The sequence below is a fragment of the Stegastes partitus genome, unplaced genomic scaffold, assembly GCF_000690725.1.
Source record: "Stegastes partitus isolate 25-593 unplaced genomic scaffold, Stegastes_partitus-1.0.2 Scaffold149, whole genome shotgun sequence".
Classification (NCBI taxonomy): Eukaryota; Metazoa; Chordata; class Actinopteri; family Pomacentridae; genus Stegastes; species Stegastes partitus.
In genome coordinates, this window is record NW_007577880.1 from 139642 (window position 1) to 158551 (window position 18910).

At 44.3% G+C, this 18910-nt stretch overlaps 1 protein-coding gene across 7 annotated transcripts in view; it reads right to left on the reverse strand.

Annotated features, from left to right (window-relative positions):
- Window positions 1–4627, reverse strand: part of LOC103355422 (receptor-type tyrosine-protein phosphatase S-like) — a 136695-nt gene extending 132068 nt beyond the window's left edge. For all 7 annotated transcript variants that reach the window (XM_008279219.1, XM_008279217.1, XM_008279220.1 and 4 more), the window contains exon 1: window positions 4411–4627. In XM_008279219.1, the coding sequence (XP_008277441.1) occupies window positions 4411–4507 (97 nt within the window). In that variant the 5' untranslated portion in view covers window positions 4508–4627. The remainder of the gene's footprint in view (window positions 1–4410) is intronic.
- Between the last annotated feature and the right edge of the window lie 14283 nt (window positions 4628–18910).

The window sequence follows — 18910 nt, forward strand, 5'->3', positions numbered from 1 at the left end:
CACAGCAAAACCGGGGGCTTAAGCGTGTTTCAAAAACAAACTTTCTTTTGAAGGAAAGATGGTTTTCTTGCATGACTAAATTAAAACGAGCCCCTCTGCCATTTGTGTGTGCACCGCTCAGAGAATTCAACCTTTAGTCAGCACCAACAAGCTACTTGAGGCAGAAATTCATGTCTGTAACTCAATTAAAAATTAACTTGTTTTCTTCTCATTCGACAGAGAGAGAGAGCGAGGAAAGAAAAAAAACAGTACGTGGAGTGAAATATGGGACCCAGCATTCAACAGCAGGGTGCACATGAAATTGAATTTGATAGAATTAACTTGACAGTCTTGGCTCAAACATAATTTGAGTGAGGAAAGATAAGGAAGGAGTGAAGAGAGAAAGAAAGACAAAGAGCAAAAAGAGAGAGCGAGAAACAGAGGGGCGAAGATGTAAAGAACGAGAACAAGAAAATAACAGGTCCACTAAGGGGCTTCATTTTTTTTTCTTCTTCCAATTGGCAGTTTCAAAGGAATATAAATAATTGAACACCCTCACCCCATCACCGCCAGTTCTGGCCAATTACTATTAGGAGTGCTTTGCCAAGAATGCTACTGTTGAGAAAGGCCAAAAAAGACGGAGGAGGAAGAAGGGGGAGAAGGTGAAATGCCAAAAAAAAAAAAGAGAGATGACAACAAATAACTAAATCTACCCGTCCAAAAACTCATAGTTAAAAATAGTGTCACTTAACTCGAAAAAAAAAGTCCACAAACTGCTATATATTGAAAAATAAATGAAAAAAGTGTTGTGTTTTTCGCTTCAGTGAGGAAAATATGAACAAAGGCGGAATAAAAACCACAGGCATTAAGGGGAATAATCATGGGGAAAATAGGACAGTAACTCGAAATAGAGCTTCTTGTTGTTAAAATGCAGCAGCCGAACATGACTGAGAGAAGAAAAAAAAAAAAAAAAGAATCCCCCGTGTGACTTTAAAAAACAAGACCTGAACATCCAGTGACAAAACTAAGGGAGTTGTCACAATAGGAATGGGTAATAGTGGCATAGCTGTTAGTGATTTAGTTTGTCCAGATGGGGATTCCGCAATAAAAGCGAGACGTGAGCGGTGTGTGAGTGCTGCCGAAGCGTTCGACTGGTTTCGTTCCGCACCGAACGGCCGTTTCTGTCTCCGGATCCAACTGGGTGTTTGCCTGCTCGCTGTCCTTCAGAGAGGTGAGCGGGCTGACAGAGAGTCTTCACCGAACCGACGGACGTAAACAGCTCATGAATAAAAAAAAAAAAAAGAACCTAATATTCTCTAAAAAAGCAAAACCTTTCAGTGGTTTGTTTTAGTCGCGTCTAACACACTTGTGTACATATTTCAGCAGCAGCGTTGAGTCTTGGTTGGATTCTTTGTTCCCTTTAATCACGACTAAAAAGCACCCTGGGTTGCGGTTTTACATAAATTCTATAAATAGTTGAATAGTTAATGAATCATTAATTATTACTGCACTGTACTGAACTGGTTGTATTACTCGTGTGAGCACAACGCAAATAATTGGCTTGATTAAGTGCTTGTTTTAATATTTATCTTCACATATCTGTATATTCGCTGACTGGCTGTCTGCACTGAAATGCTATTTATGCACTCTGGAAAGAGTTAGTTAGGCTCAAACCCTCTCTCTATATATACATGCATATCAAAATTAAACACATTTACTGTTGTTTTTACTCATAAAACCAAAGCATGACACCGCCATCTAGTTTTACGACCGCGCTCCGACAAATGTTATAGTTCTATAATCCAATCAATATGCTGCAGCCACCTACAACACAGCTCAGGTGACACTCCACACATTAGTATAATTCTGCCTTTGCAAACACACAAGTGTGTGTGTGTGTGTGCACCTGAACCCAAATGTATGCAAACGCGTAGACAAATATAGACATACACACAAGCCGTGCATTATTATGGTTGGGGTGGCAGGATTTATTGAGCCATATATCTTTCTCTTTTGATTAAAAATGTCTCCTTCTCACTGTGATTTATGAGTGTAAATAAAAGGAATGGAGGGCAGAGAGAGCGACGGATACAGAGAGAGAGAGAGAGAGAGAGAGAGAGGGAGGGAAGTGAGAGGAAGAGGATGACATCATGCTTTCAGACGGGCTTTTCTGCAAAACGGTGGCATCCTTTCAGTCCACCAAGTGGGAGTGAAAATAATTGGACATACTGGGCCGTGTGTGTGTGTGTGTGTGTGTGGTCGTGCATGTAGGGGGTGAAAGACAATCAGAGCGAGCAAAGGGAAGGTATGTGTGCATATATTTAAACACATGAGCGGCAATACTGTGTGGCCCCCCCCAAAAAAAAATAAAAAAAAAAGAGATGAGAAGGAAGTCACTGTGTTGTGATGGTGTGCATTGCCAGCAGGGGGGAGAGAGAGAAGAAGGGGGTAAAAAAAAAAAAGTGTGAACATAAGAAAGGGACAATGAGACAGAGCAAGAGGGCCCCGACAAAAACAGCAATCATATCTACAGGCAGAGTAGACAAAGACTGGCAGATACTGACAGATGGAGAGAGAGCCCTACTGTTGTGACAGAGAGAGAGAGAGAGAGGGAGGGAAAGCTAATCTCCATTAAGATGAAGCAGACTGCACTGAATGTTATTTAAACCAGGGTGAGCAAACAGAGGCTGCAGAGGAGAGAGTCCTCGCATGCATCGGGCAAACGGACATTTTTATATGCAACATGTTAAGAGGAGGAGCTTTTCACATGTTTGCTTTGCTGTCATGAAGGCCTTAGTGTCAGCCAGACAGAAGAGGCAAAAAAAAGAAAAGGGGAAGAGAACAAAGACATCTGTCTGACATCTGTCTGAGTGGAATTTCTGATTTTTTTTTTTTTGCCAGCTGAGCTGAAAGACACTCCAATTATGCTACCAGACACTCGAACCACCATGCAATCAAAAGGTAGACGGCTCTGTTGCAACATAAGAAAAAAAATCAAGTGGTCCTCGTGTTATCATGAACCGCCGAGAATAAAATCACCGAATGTCAAAGCTGTGACTGATGTCGAGATAGACACCGCGAACGAGGCGCAAAAAATGCAATTTATCTTGCAAATTACCTAAGACGGACACAAAAATCAGGCATGACTCAACTTCCTCTAAATTTCAGCACCTACACTGTGAGACGACATGCCTGAAATGTCAAACCGGCGGAATCTGTTGATATTTTTAAATGGCATTTCGGAGTCCGTTTTTATTCTCTTGCTCGCTATTTTTGATGAATTTTGTCACTTAAAAGCCTCGTTTTGTTGTGAAGCAGGGCGGTCGAGGACGGGAGGCGATCCCATCGAAACCAGACGACGTCGCGCGCAGTAAATCGATAAATTTACGAACATGTTGCATAAAAAAAAAGCTGACACACGTGGCCACAAAACGGGCACGATCCTGTCACAGCGATGCTCCGAGGCTGATGGACACAAAGATCCAGAGGCATGCACACAAACATTTCCCCCTTTTAAAGTATATATAATTCTCTTACGCACTCACCAACACACTCACCTACACGCTCGCACACACACCGGATTTACAAACAATGAAACCCAAGGGGGAAGCCTCCCCACCTCGCCATCACTCTTGTTCTATTTCTCTGCAGAGCCTCATCTTTGTTTTGTCTCCTTAATGCTGCTCTAAGCCCATCTTAACGGGGAAATGGTGCAGAACAAATCCTAAGCAGGAGTTGACAGGGTGGGATAAGAGACTACCGACGTTCCCCTTTTACCAACATGGGAAGTTACGGAGGACAATATATACAGGCAGACATCGTGTCTGAATGGTAAATATTTGGAGATATTAATGTTCTTAAAACTGTCTGGGCGGTGCTGATTGATATCCGTGAAAAAAAGAAAATGATATCCACTCACTGTGGGTGCAAGAGGGGCAAATGCACTTTGGATGTTTTCACAGCTGTCAATCATCATTTAATGGAAATGTACATACAATCATACATGTACCTACAGGGATTCCAAAGGGACCTACAACTCAATACGAAGCGTCCGTTGTGCAGACACCCATAGATCACTTGAGTCGCCGCTGCCCTGCTAATGTACTGCTCTTGCTGCCTTTTCCTATACAGATGGAGCTTACAAGCAAAATCTACCTCCTGACACCGCGGTGCAATTCTTCCACTGAGATAAAAGCAGAGAAAATCTATAAACCTTGATCCTGAATAGGCTTTTATAGACGGGATTATCAACATGTACAGTAAATGCGTACCTGAAAGGACAGTAGCAAAAAGCAGCTCCCTGTAAAGGAAAAGTTCGCCGCATCTTTGCCCAACTTGTCAATTTCACATTTCTGCTAAAATCTGCAGATGTGAAAGAGGAGCGTCTAAAAGGAGTTCCACAGGAAGGGTTATCGATGTCCAGGTACTTACATAAGGCGTGGGAGCCGGTGAGCAGCAGTGATAGCAGCAGAGTGGTCACAGGCAGCAGGAGTGGCAAGGAGAGGCGCAGGGCACCGCTGGTGGCCATCTTGGCTCCGGTAGGGAAGGGGGGGCAGGGGAGGGCAGGGTGGGACGAATCTTTGACCTGGCTGGAGAGCCGAGGCCCCGGCCGCACAGGGAAGTCTGGGGTCTTCACGCAGGACGGCTTGGCACTCTGCAAAAAAAGAGACAAATTATTGAATCATTTTGAAGATTCCAACATCACAACATCCAAAGATGCATCACTGTGACACAAACAAACGTTGCTGCTGTGGATGGGAGAAAAACATGTCATGGTGCCAAACTATATGTATTGCTGTTGAGCATCTGACAGGACAATCTTGAGCCACTCACGGTCCCAAGGTGGTAGTTTGAACCCACATCAACAGGACTTCTGATAAACACACAACGACGCCCTGCTGCACCTCCTTTACTCCCGCTGACACATAAATGGATGCGAGGTAATAAGGCGTCAGCAAACCACTGGAAGTGTCACATCCCCTCCCCCCCCTTCAACCTGTAACCTTCCCATCTCACAACCAGCATCTCCTCACATCCTTTAATTAGCAGGGCAGTCACTGTTTTCTTTCTTTCTTTCTTTTTTCTTTTCTTAATCGCCCGATCTTGTCATTATTTGCTTATCTCATTGCCTTGTAATTACACAGGCAACCCAATGATATTCCAGGCATCGTCTCTTTGTTTTAGTTAAATTGCCATTAATCCCCCAAACTGCACAAAGGGACCGGGGATGACACCAACCGCACACACACACACACACACACACACACACTCCGGTTGTCTCATTGATATGGTTGGTGCACCACGGAGCCACCGCCGACTGGTTATACATACTCTTTAATTAAAGAGAAATTAATAAACAGACAAAGAAAGAGAGAGGTGAGAGTGATCCATGACATGATTGTAATGATTTTTTTTTTTTTTTAACGTTCAGCTGACACAATTTCGCAAGGAGCTCAGAGAGAGGCGTGCGAGCAGGTACGAGGACAAGGACGCTTGAGCAGAAAGTCTGCCGAAGCGATCGAGCTGCGAATATGAAAAACACAAAACTCAGAGGACTCAGATCACAGGACAAAGAGGCGAGCCCCCGTGTCAACCAGCATCTGCCCTGCTTTAGTGTCCTTGCGCCAGACAATGAACTCCCTCGATCTCCGGGGACACCACAGAGCCCACATGAAGGGTGATTCTCTAGAAGGGAGATTAATTACATGAACATTAGGTGACTAACAGGGTGTAATAGCGCTGTGCAGTTTATTGTAATTTTTTCCTCCAGTAACCTAGATGTTAAGGATAATATTCTGTCAACACAGGTTGGCGGTTTTGATCCTTTTCAGACCGTCCCTGAGCACACGCCACAAAACCCTCGCTCGCTTCACACACACGCTGCAAGTTGGGTTTGACAAGAGTGTCAGTGGCTGAAATGCGAAATGAACGCACTTCAAAAGCAGCCTTGCAAACTGGCAATCCCTATCATTCAGATGCAATCGGGATCAGAGGCGCACAGGTTAAAAGAAAGTGGCTTTACAGGCTACCGCTGAAATGCAGGGGATACATCAATGGAATATTTAAACTACCACACTTAAAATAGATTTGCATGATTACGCCGGGAGCACGAGGGCGAGCAGCACTGAACAAAAATTGACCCACAGCAGCTGAGATCGCCTTAATTCCAGCAAATAAAAACGAATAAACAAATCTTACCTAAAACTTTCTGATTCTGTCAGTCGTGTCAAGATGCTAAAGGTAAAAGGTTAACGTCTGTTTTACGGGGCTGTGTGTTATGGCCTTGCGAGAGGCAGAAAAAAAAAAAAAAAACCCACAGCTAAAAAAAAAAAAAAAAAAACCCACAGCTAATTGCAGTGTAACCCAGCAGCTCAGACAGAAGGCATATAAAAGTGCCCCACCCTTCACAACTACTACACCAGGCTCCTCAACTGGCATAGAAAAAAAACTCTCCAAACACATGCAGCTGCAGGCAGAATAAAAACCACAAACACATACAGCAAAAACCCATATACGCCACGAAATCCATTCACCTCCAAACATTCTTTTTTTTCCTCCACATACGTAATTCAAACAGCAAGAACACGTGAAGCGGGCGCACTTACGACAACACAAAGACAGGGATCAACAATGGATCTTTTGTGGCGACAGCGTGCCAAGAAAGAGTGGGTGTTTTTTTTTTTTTTTCCTCTTTCTCCAGGAGCTCATCTCATCTTTCAACACAATACTACGCACACGCGACCAACATGTGTGTCCCTGTTTGGGTTTTTTTTTCTTTCTTGGCCTGGAGGGCAGGTGATATTGGCGAGAAGTGTGGGGAAATATAGCAACGTGAATACAGAGAATAAGGGAGTATCAAATTGTCTGGGGGACTTGTGAATGATGCCCCTATTGTTCTGACTGTAAACATTGGTGGAGGTAGAGGGAATCTCGCATGCCTGTGGGGAATTACTCTATCTCTGCTCGCGAGACGCCTAGGTTATGATTTATGGCCCTCCCCTCGGGGCACGGCTTTCTATCTCCACCTTTGGTTGCTATATAAACTTCACAACACAATTACAACATCTATTGTTGTTGAACAGCCAGCATAACCTGAGGTCATGTGTGGGCTTGAGTTGAACCATAGATGCCGTCGACAGCGCTTAATGCCACCTTCTTTTGTGGCTAGAAGACTAAGAAAGATATACGTGCCTCCACATATATTAAAGGGATTTGGGAGGTTAAAACATCTCCAAAGCAACCTTATCTGTTATTTACACTTATTTACATGGATCCGTATATGGCAGTCATTTGCTCAAAATAAACGACACAATATGGACGCGTGTTTCTCCTGCTATTAGCACCTCCATGTGAACAGCTGTCAACCCTCGCTAAAAAACATTCCTTACTTTCCGTGTAGAAACAGGCAGAGGAGTGATAAGAGTATTTCTGGCAATGCTACCTGAGAGTCCAATCGATTGATAAACCCTCAGCTGCTTCCACATTATGGGCTGTAATCAAGAGGAAGCTGCTAATGATCAATTTTTTTACACATCCCAATGTCTTAAATTTGATCGTGAGCAAAGCAAAAGCATGCCGAAGCACCAAAACAACTTCCAGTGATTTGTTAGAACATCCATCCATCCATTATCTATGCACCGTTTAATCCTCACTAGGGTCATGGGGGGCTGGAGTCCATCCCAGCCGACTCAGGTTGAAGGCAGGTTCACCTGGACAGGTCACCAGTCTATCACAGGGCTACACTTAGAGACAGACAACCAAGCACATTCACATTCACACCTACGGACAATTTAGAATCACCAATTAACCTCAACATGTTTTTGGACTGTGTGGGAGGAACCTGGAGAACCCAGAGAGAACCCATGCTGCACGGGGAGAACATGCAAACTCCACGCAGGGACGTGAACCAGCAACCTTCTTGCTGCGAGGCAACAGTGCTACCAACTGCACCACCCTGCAGCCCCTTGTTAGAACATGCAAGTGTTTATCAGCAGAAATTTTATGACAACAGAATTACACCTTAGTTAGCTGTAGTTTGTCTTTGCAAAGCATAAAAGCCTCAACATGTGGAGAGGTTAATGTTAGAGAACGACTCCTATGACAGCATCTTTCTACTAAATGTTGATCCACCAAACCAGGTTTAAAAGGTGAATCACCGTATATTCATCAGGTGTAACTATAATGTAATGCCCATGTTGCTCAGCATTTAGTCATTAGATCAATTATGATATATATCAATTATCAATCATTAGATCATTACATCAACACTCATTAGACAATACGCTGTTTATTTTGACATTTTACTAAAAACTCAGCATTTCAAACACTTTTTTTAAAAAGCTAAGAAATGAAAAAACGCTTCACATTTTCTGATTAAACTCGACACTCTTACAGGGACAAAGTGACTATTCATTAAGCTTGATACTATTCCCACTGCTGATGGGCAATGAATATATTTTGAAGCTAGAACTTTTTATCCCCCGTGAAAACTGCCCATCACTTTAGATATTAACCCGGTGCCAGGCTTCAGTAATTACACCTAAAATGGCAGCACAATTTCCACTGAGTGGTGGCAGTCACTGGCTATCAGGGACTCTCACTTTGACATGGTCAAGCTTTAAATTCAGCTCGTTTCCCCATGCAATATTGATACTAATGCATTTGATTACTGAGATTGAGAAAGGCACTGAAGGGAAGGGGAGATGGAAATTTGCGCCATAAGCATGAAATGAGAGCAGCACCAGTAGATATAATACGAGTGCACATGCACACCTACACACATGCCACAATGGGCCACAAAAAAATTAACAAGGACGGGGGTGAATCCGACAAAGAGAACGAAGGTACGGGTCGGATTTCTTGATGTGAGGCCGCGAGACCTGCAACGTCAAGACACCAAACTGTTTCCATCTACTTATGCTGCTCCGAACACAGGAACTGTTATAAACACACACACACACACACACACAGACCCAGGGAAGAAGTGTAGTTGCATTTACACAGAGAAAACTGCTTATCACCTGAGGCGCCACATTAATAATCCCTTTTATGAGATGAACAGTAAGCTCACTTCACACACGCGGTTAAAAAAGACCACAGTTTGGTTGGGCTTGATGGTCAAAACCCAGCGTTTGATGTCTAGACGTTCAAAAAGAATATTTTCAGTGTTTGTCGAGTCCAAAACATGACTGTTTTGGGCTGTAGACTTTTTTGAAAAAGTGTATTGTCTGGTTTCGAGAGTGTATGTTTTAACAACATCTGGTTTTCTGGCTATAGGACACTGACGGTGCTTTCAGGGACCACCAGCTGCAGGGATGGTTTTGATTCTCCATGGATGGAAGGCAAGGATTGAGGAATGTGTGGCAAACCTTCCTCGATGTTTTACTAATCAGCACACAAGCAATGACCTTCTATTATTTAGCATTGTGAGGACATCATCCCAGTCAGGATTGTGCAAAGACAAACATCAATTTACCAGAACAGACTGAGTTAGAATAAATCTCTCAGAGGCTGAACCACGTAGAACTTTAGCAGCTAATGTGAACGCAATGTCCAGAAATGTTTTGACGACGGGAGTAGAGGCCAGGGCATGTACAAGGAGCTGAAGCCTACATTTATTAATTTTCTATGTTCTTGTTAAATGCCTTCCTTACTAAAACACTACTAATAAACCTAATCTGAAGTCCGTTTTGGCATTTTAAACCTCTTTAAACGAAAGGCATGCTCAAGAGTAGCAGGAAATCGTCGCCAAAATCAGTAATCTGAGAACGCTATTCCACCGACTTGTCTAGTCGAACTTAACATGGCTCAGAAAACATAGCTGCTGCATTCACACACACAAAAACAGTCACAGTCAATTACGCTACTTTCTGTTGTAGGATGATGGAAAAATACTAATTTTCAAGCAAACACAGGCTTTTTTTTTTTATTTTTATGGCCCTTTCGAAACTCTGCTATCTGCCGTTTATGTTCAGCCTTCAGCTGCTATCTCTCCCTCTGCAGTCTTTCACCTTGGATGAAGTTTTTATGCGTCAGCCCCGAGTTACAGGCTTTTACCTCAACCGGTTTACTGTCTGCCATTGATTCATACCTTACAGAGGACCAACAGCACAAAGACGCAACATGCAGGTCCATTCGATTTATCTGTACGTTACGACTAAGGAATGTGTCGTATGTCTGAATAATACGATGTGTCTGAGAGCACATATCTGAAAGTCTGCGCGTGCACCAGACATACATGTGTTTGCAGATATTGTACTAGTTTGAATTTGAATGATTTATTTTGTCCAAAAATGTCACACTTCTGTATTTTCTCTGTGCCGTTGTGTAACCGTGCGGCGTGAACTCCTTCGCGTGAGCCTATATAATTTATTTGTTTCTGTATCTGTGAGTGATTGTGACCGTGTTTGTCTTCATGAGAACCAGAGATACACCAGACACACGCCCCGACCTCAGCTAGAAAACAAGTCTATAGCATCCATCTGTTTTGGTAAAAAAACCAGACAGTATTGATTATGTATTACTGATAAGCAATGACACCGACCAAACACACACACATAAACTCACCCCCATTCCACCTTCCAATATTATGCATTTCAGGAAAAAAATCTACTGTGAGATGTGTGTGTGTGTGTGTGTGAAGGAAGGCGTGTTTTTCTTCTAAATATATCCCCCTGATCAGACTAGTCATCCCTCCAATCCTCCAACTCTGTTTTATTTCCCTCCACCTTACCCCCTTTCACTCCTCTCCCTCGTTCCCTCTCTCTCTCTCCTTCCCTTCCTCCCTTGAACTCATGCATACTAAACTATGCTTGCATTGCAGATGTTTGGTGGGGGAATCACATGAATTTGCATGGAACTGCAGGACTATTATGTAAATGCCCCAGTGTGTATCTACCTCCCCGCTTCACTCTTTCGCTGATCTCCATCCCGCGCGATCACTGTCAAAGGAATTTGAAATAAGGTGCACCTGTCATTAGCTGTGTGTAGGGAAAGCCCGGTGGAGGCAGATGAGCTGACGCAAGCGAAATATATAAGATGTATATAAGATGTCGCCTGGAACATTTGAAGCGTTTAGCAGGACGTAGACTAAATGCAATCGCGGGCCCGTCATTTTCTTGCAACAGGTAGTAAAGTGATCTAATTGCAAAAGGTACAGAAAACAGAGGCACAGGAAACACTTATATTAATATCCCTAATTTGAGGGGAATTCCAGAGTCTCACATGTCTTTGGACTAAACCAGAGCATCTCAGGATAACAAACATGTGACGCTTGCCCCCGTGATCCTGACCTCCGCCCAGACATTCGTACCTACAGACAGAACTTCACAGTATATTATTAATACATTTTCCATTACAGTGATGCATGACCACTCTTTCTTGCCTAAAGTGAAAGCTGTTTTCATAGGCGGGGAGAGCTGCATTGCCGTGACCTCATTAAAATATTGCAGAACGCCCAGCCCAAGCAACCTCTCCTTGGAAATAGCTTTTCACTGAGCCTTTGCCCTTAACTGTTCCCAACCTCCCAGTCCCAGAAACGGTGCTTGACACCTCAGAGACACCTTGTGTCGGCCATCTGCTGTCCCCCTGGGAGCAACATAACCTTTCTTTGGGATCTTAGGAGCCTTTTGAGCTCCACTTTGCCTTCTAACGGAGATTTTTGCTGCAAAACAATGCTAAAGAAAACATTATGGCTTTAACCAAAACCTGGAGTTAACTTTTCCTAGATGGCCTGGAAGGAGAGAGAGTTATTCCCAAAGTTACGTATCTGCCTGAGATTTAAATGTGTTCTTTTTTTAATGCTCCGAATCATCAGTATATTTTTCAGATCAATGTGCAGACAGCCTTCACAGCCTCTCGAAAAAAAAAAAAAGAAGATTATAGAGTGTTGTGTCTGGCTACTTCCAAAAGGAACCCGAGGTTTACAAAAAGATTTGAGACTAAATTACAGCAAGCCCATTGAATCTTCAACCTTTTGTTTTTCTCCCGGTGTTGCCCTGAGTTCGATCGGCCGGAAATGGGTTTACGCCGAACATTATGAGGCAGTACTGTCCTTCAAATAAATACCCAGGGCTGTGAGGCTTTTAGCTGAAATCCACCTCTGTTGAGGTTGAGTGCACAGCAGCGAGCACTGGGGCCGTGCAGCGGGGACAAATGGATTGGCAGCTGGGAGGCTCGGGCGGCGAGCTGACCGCCTAAATGCAGACTTTATTGCACAGCCATTTTGTTTGCCGCTGAGGGGTGACACACTATCTGTCACCCGTGTAACCTCGCCGTACTGCGATGCTACAAGTTGGCAGACAAAATTCACACACTTGTTGTTTCCTGCCTCTCCCGGTCTGCCGCCGTGGCTGCCAACGACGACAAAGGCCAAAGGTTACAGGTGGCGCGGTCGGTTGATAGCCATCACCTTGGATTGGAAGGATCTGGGAGGGGACGGCCCTGCTAAATATTACATACCGCATAAGGGGGGGGGCATTTAATTATAGGACACATCACAGGTCACGGTTGGAAGCGGGAGAAAGGAGGTGAGATGAGGGTGCGAGACAGTTCTTGTCATAAAGGGGGCATTTGTTTAAGCGAGACTGTGGTGGCGAGGAGAGCTGGGGGGGGGGGAGCTGGAGGGGTGACATCAGTTTTTTGGCCGGCTGCCGATGGAGTCAGACAAGCATCACACCGACTGGCCAGCGGCTTGAATATGCCCTTTAAAAACTGCCACAGGAGGGGGGAAAGAAGTTTTTGAAGGGCGGCTGGGACAGCTGGAGAAGCACGCTTCATATTCATTCTGGAAATGGGATGCGTATAGAAGAGGGGAGGGGAGGAGGGGATGAGATTATTCTAAGTGATGGAGTAGGAGGCAGAGGAGGGAAAGACTGGCAGACCAGGGTGTTTAGAAAACGTCTCCAAAACTCCTCTCTGCAATTGGCAGGGCTCGCCGTGCAACATTTGCTGTGTGGTTTCAGAAGTTTCATTTCCAAAATGAGATATATACCATTTGAAGAAGTGTGACACCTACACAACAAAATGACTGCTGGCATGTTAATAAAATTCACAACTGAGTGAAACCGGAGCTATCTTTGGTCCTTTTTAACTATAAATTTAAAATCTTCTGTTCTATACTTCACTTCTGGCTGAAATAAATGTTCCGAGAGAGTTCGGCGTTTTATCTGTGTGCGTTTTGTTTAAATAAAATACAACAGATTCAGCGTGGCAGATGATTAGAGAAACTCCAACGAGGACATGTGACAGTTAAAGACGGTTTCTTTTACTGCTCATTATAGAAAAAAAGAACATTTGTGCATGCCAGAAATCTAAACTGAATTATCTAAAACATCCTTCTCCTTACTTTTCTTGTGCTAATGTGGGACGTGCAGTATTCCTGGAGCCTGATAGTTGTGCCTTTACGTTTTTTTTTTTAAACACATGGCTCTCTGCCAGCAGCATCCCTCTGCAATAAATTAGGTCCATTATGTGCCTTTTCAAATTCAGGTTTCCAATGTAATTCTCACCTGCTTTGATAGTGATCATTCAGTTAAATAGAATATGAGGCTGCACCCTTTGCTGTTATGAGGCTGCTGCTTTTTTTTTTTTTTCAGGGGTTCATATCTAGAGGCTCCTTTTGTTCTGGCAGCTTTTTAATGAATCTTGTATGTCTCGTGGGTGGGGAGGAGAGTGACGCATAAAAACCTGCACATTGATGCACAAAGACACACACAGAAACACACACTGGAATACACAGGGGGCAAACTCTATTGAAGACTCCCTTCATCAAGTGTGGTCATCTTTTTCAGGCTCCTTATTTTTTTTATTTTTTCAGGGGAATTAATTGAAAATGGAGTTAATCCTGGTAATTTGCTCCTGAAACTGGGCCAAAGCCCATCAGCAGGCTTAATAGTATTTAGTAACCTCACTTCAGTAGCCAGAATTAAGATTAAACTTTTTCCACGTGTGATTAGGGAAGGTGTATTTTAATTTGCACGTCCTTGTGCCATTATCTGATTATCGACTAAAAGAAGAGGTGAACATGAAAATTATCGATCTCCACGAGAAATTCAAATTTCCCACTATTACCAAGGCAGCATGAGCAGCAGAGGCACCAAAGTGGGCATCGGCTAACAAACCGGAGCTCGATTTGATGCACAAACAGGTGATGTCTCTGTATGCAAGAAAGAAAATCAACACACTTCCGCAGATAAAATAGCAGCGCCGAGTGCAGCAGGCTGTGTGGATCCCTGTTTGGGCTGGAGGTTTGGGGAGTGTCTGCACCCCTGTCAATCACACAGCATTGTAAAGAGCAGAGACAGATGGCGAGGTTGACCCACACTCTGTCTTTCAGCCTGTCAGTACGCTCGTCACAGTCGCACCACCAGCACCACCAGCTACACGCAGGCAAAGACAACTGTTTTTTACAGCCGCTTTAAAAAAAGGGACTCAGGAACAGACAACAGCAAATGTGACACTTTGACTTGGGACTTTCTACTAAAAAAAAAAAAAACCCAAGTTCTACTTTTTCAGCAGATAATCAAAGATTAAAAAATTAATCAGACGCCTGCTTTACAGAGAATAAAAGACACATAAGAAGAACTAAAGCTTTCAAGCCAAAGGATGAGAGCAACACATTACAAAAGCACATCAAGCGTCTACGTTGCATTTGAATATCAAACAACAGATTCTATCCCAAACTGGCTGTTGATCGCTGTAATTAAAATTGTCGATTCTAATAAACTTTTATTGGGTTTTAAGCTGATGTGTTTTCTTTACCTTGCAAAAAAGAACAAGCAGGTTGTCGCGGACAATCAACTGATGAAACTGAAATCATTCACCCCAAAAAAAGGGAACTACACATTCAGCTACTGTGGAAAACCAGAACTGAAAAATCCCCTCCCCGGCGCTGCCAGATAACCATCAGACAGTCCCAGTGTGAAAAGTCTGGTGTCCTGTGACCAAAACACTGAGGCTCAAGCCAGTAGTTGGTAGCTGCTGCTGCACCAGCAGAAGGGAGATTCAGTAGGAGGTAATAATGTGGCATGATCTATATTAATGTATTCCTCCACAATATTGAAACACAGAGCCGGCGTTGTGAATCGGCCTTACTTTCCTCCCACCCGCTGGAATAAAGAGTTTGTTTGTGAGGCGGACAGAAGGTTATTGTGGACGACAGGCATGCACGTGGGCAAAAGCCAGGAAAAAAAGACGACGACGATGGCACAATAGAGCTTACAAGAAACTCTCTTTCACATGTTGCTTCCCCGACATGTGTTCGTCTCTCTCCTACAAAGTCAGCTATCACTCCTTGGAGCGCCCTTCCACCTTCTGACCCTTTCACTCCGAACGAATGACCTCCCCCTCCTTCTTCCCCAAAACCACCACCGATCCTTTTCAACTCCCATCACTTTGTGCGCCGCTGACTTGAGAACGAATTTCCGAGGGCCTGGATAGGGAGCCGAGGAGGGCGGCGTGCGGAGGTCGAAGGTGAGAGGTGAGACAGCTGGTAAACCTCTTTAAATCCTCTTTTTTTTTTTTTCTTTTTTTACACCACGCATTCCTTCACAGCGGGACGCCGTGAGCTAGCCGTCCATCCCCGGTCTGATTTAACTCGTGTGAAGTAGTTTTTGTTATATGTGCTGCATGCTATGGCACGCCAATAAAAAAAGTCGGATTTTTAGGAGAGTGCAAAAGTACAAAAGCAAATTTATTCTGCAGCATTTTCCCCCTAAGTCGAAATGAGGTGGGGTGGAGGGGGTTGCCGGGGTTTGTTTGTTTTCCTGCCTGCAGTACCCACACTGATTTTAAGTGGTGGTAAAGTAGGTGGGGGGGCTTTTAAGTCCTGAAACTAATGCATAAACAAGACCCCTCTCTCTCTCTGTCTCGCTGTCTTTTATTTTCTCTGTGTGTTTGTCATTTTACCACTTTGCACACCCATGCTGTGTATTGTTGTGCTGTGTGTCACTCTGCATGGAGTTCGGGGAGACAGGGAAAGACTGAGAGGGAAAAATAAAAAAGAGCGAGGGAGAGATGGTTCTACCATCCTGCTGTAATATGTTTACCGAACGATGCATGAATACATATGCACACGTGCACGTATATGGAGAAAAAAAAATAAGACAAAGCTTGTTTACACACAAAATTACAACCCGAGCGATGAAAACACAGCGGCGGTGGAGGAGACACACCCCTGCTCCTTGATTGAATGCAATCACACACACACAGACTCCGAGGGAAACCACATCCAGAGTAGATGAGTCTGACTTTGAGGCATGACGAAGCCATGGGGGGAGGAGGTGAGGTCTGTGATGACAGTTTACTGGAGACAGATGAATGTCTCGTATTGGCCCCAGACAGTGCCTTTGGAGCCGGTGCCAGTCCCACCGACCTGGAGAACAATACTGAGAAAGAGAGAGCGGGCGAGGCGGAGACAAGAAAGCTCAGGCTGCAGAGTCGGTTTGAGCGTTTAGCTCAAGAGCACTTTGGCCGCGATGGCGGGCGCTGTAATTCCAGCTCAGGCGGACCTTCCTGTGTCGGGATTAAACCAGAAACCTTTCAGTTTCACCGATTTACACTAAACTGGTTAGCAGCAACAAACGGAATCCTTCTCTGTTCTAATCTGGTTCAGGACTGCAGTGATTTTTACATCCACAGCAGGGCTGAAACTCAAACCACAAGACATGTTCTCTATTGTTTTTGGGACTGTCAGGGTTTTGTCAACAACTTCCACAGGTTTTGGCCACTGGTGTTGGCTATTCTGTTCTTTCCAGGTATCCCCAGCCTGAATTCTCATCATGTGTTGTCCCCTGAAGAGCTATCAAGAAGTAAACACAAAACTGCCGAAGATGCCAAGACACAGCCGGTTCCCCAGGAGAAGACCCCCCTCCCACAAAAAAATGAAAGATTTCCATTGTTTTGACATCTATGAGTACATCCACTGGCCATTTTCCACGGTGTGTCTTTGCCAAAGACTCATCATCGCTGTCCCTGTAGTCCATCTATAGCCAAATGATGGTATAAGATACTGCTTTTTAACATCACTCCTAACTCTTGTCTGTCAGGTTGTTTTTTCCATTTTTCCACAAAGTCATCCAAAGAGGAGACATGTGCAGGCTCACCTTGATTTGGAGGAAGCTCAAACGAATGTGTCTGTAATTAGAGCTACAGTGGTGCTTTAGTGGCCAGTTTCTGAATGTGCTCAAGCACCAAAAGGCCAGGGATGAGCTAGTTAATGCAAGATAAAAGGAGCAGCTCATCCAGAGTGTTGGGCTCCTCCACATGTTAGTCTTTGTCCTATTTATTACCGGATGCATAATTGTGTTTGCCAATTTACCCGATTAGTTAGACCCAGGCTCTTCCTGCGTTTGTTCAGTCTTTCAAATGATGAAATGCCATGTTCACACACACTGTCTGCTCCTTCAACCAGGTGAGGAACACGGTGAAATCAGCCCATGCAGGGCTGTACGATAGAAGGAATGAAAACATGCAGCCTCCCAGGCTTCTGCAGTACACGATGGAAGCTTTGCAACAAAGTGCCTACGTGCCTCTAAGGCCTTATCAACAGCACAAAATCAAAACATCAGGGAGGCAGAACTAAAAACATTTTCAAAAGAGTGATACAGAGTACAGAATTTGAAAAGGAGCATAAAAATATGACATCCGAGCCAGGCTGCCGTACCACCAAGCTGCTCATCTTCTTGGCACCAGGCAGGCTGCTGGCTTTCATTCAACCAGGAGGCCCATTTTTTATTTTTTTTTTTTCCCTCTCCTCGCTTTTTACATTTCTTTTTGTTTTGGTTATTTACCATAAGAGTTGTGTACAACTCGTTTGCTTGCTCGCTCCGCATATTTGGATCACCCTCACTCGCCTTTCTTTATTGGATTGAAAAAGACGGCTGGTTTTTCCAAAGCCTCCAGGCCCTGAAATGCATGCAGGCTGGAATCCAAAGCCCCTAATCACAGCTAAGGGAATAGGCCGACTGGAGAGTCACGATTCGTAGCAAGGGAGGAACGGAGGGAGGAAAGGAGGTGAAAATGAAGAGCGGGACACTGGGACAGGGGAGGAAACGGCTAGACAGAGAGCAAGCCAATAAGCCATAACTACCAGTTACACTGCAGCTCTTAATTATACATAAATAGGGCTTGATTGAAGGCCTTGTCTGGCGGAAGGTGTGAGGGAGTGTGTGCTGTGTGTACACTTGCTCTGCTTGTCTTCACCGGGTGTATACGAGCACAACTGTCCACGTGTGTGGCTTTTGCCACTGCAGAGAAATGCGTGCGTGAGGTGTCGGTGCATTTGTATGTACGCTACATGTGTGTGCTATGTGTGTGTTTGTGGCCTGCCACTCCGGTACACCTCAAGCTGTTCAGCTGTCGTCAAGCTCGCTCAGCAAGAAGCAGGCTGCTCCATCTGCTCCACCCGTCCCTCCTCTGCCTCCGCCACCGACTCGGTACGTACGAGCTGTGTTTGCAAGAGCGTAAGCGCGCATTAGCGTGGCGTTTCCTATCACGTGCACTAATGTGAATACCGACGCATGCAGCAGTGTGCATACATCCACACACACACACACACACACACAAAGCAGCTTAACAGGTACTATAAAGTTAATCACTATTCTATTGCCCTTTCATCCCTCATTCCAGCCCTGTGTTTGCTGGCATGATAGCAGGAAAGCCTCTGAGGGAAATTAGAGACAATGACACAAAATGAGAGGATGCAGTGTCAACAAGACAAAACCCACCCAGGCCTACGGCAAGCTTGTATACGTTTAGGACTGTGGCTCATCCCCAGCTCGGTAAAACAGAATTTGTGTGCAGCAGGACTGCTTGATAAAATATTTTATATAACATATTTAGTGTGCCAGCATTTTTCTCTCAGACAGCTTTACAAAGACACCTTTTCTTATCAAAAAATATCATATTAAAGGGAAAAAATGAGGGCAAGGCA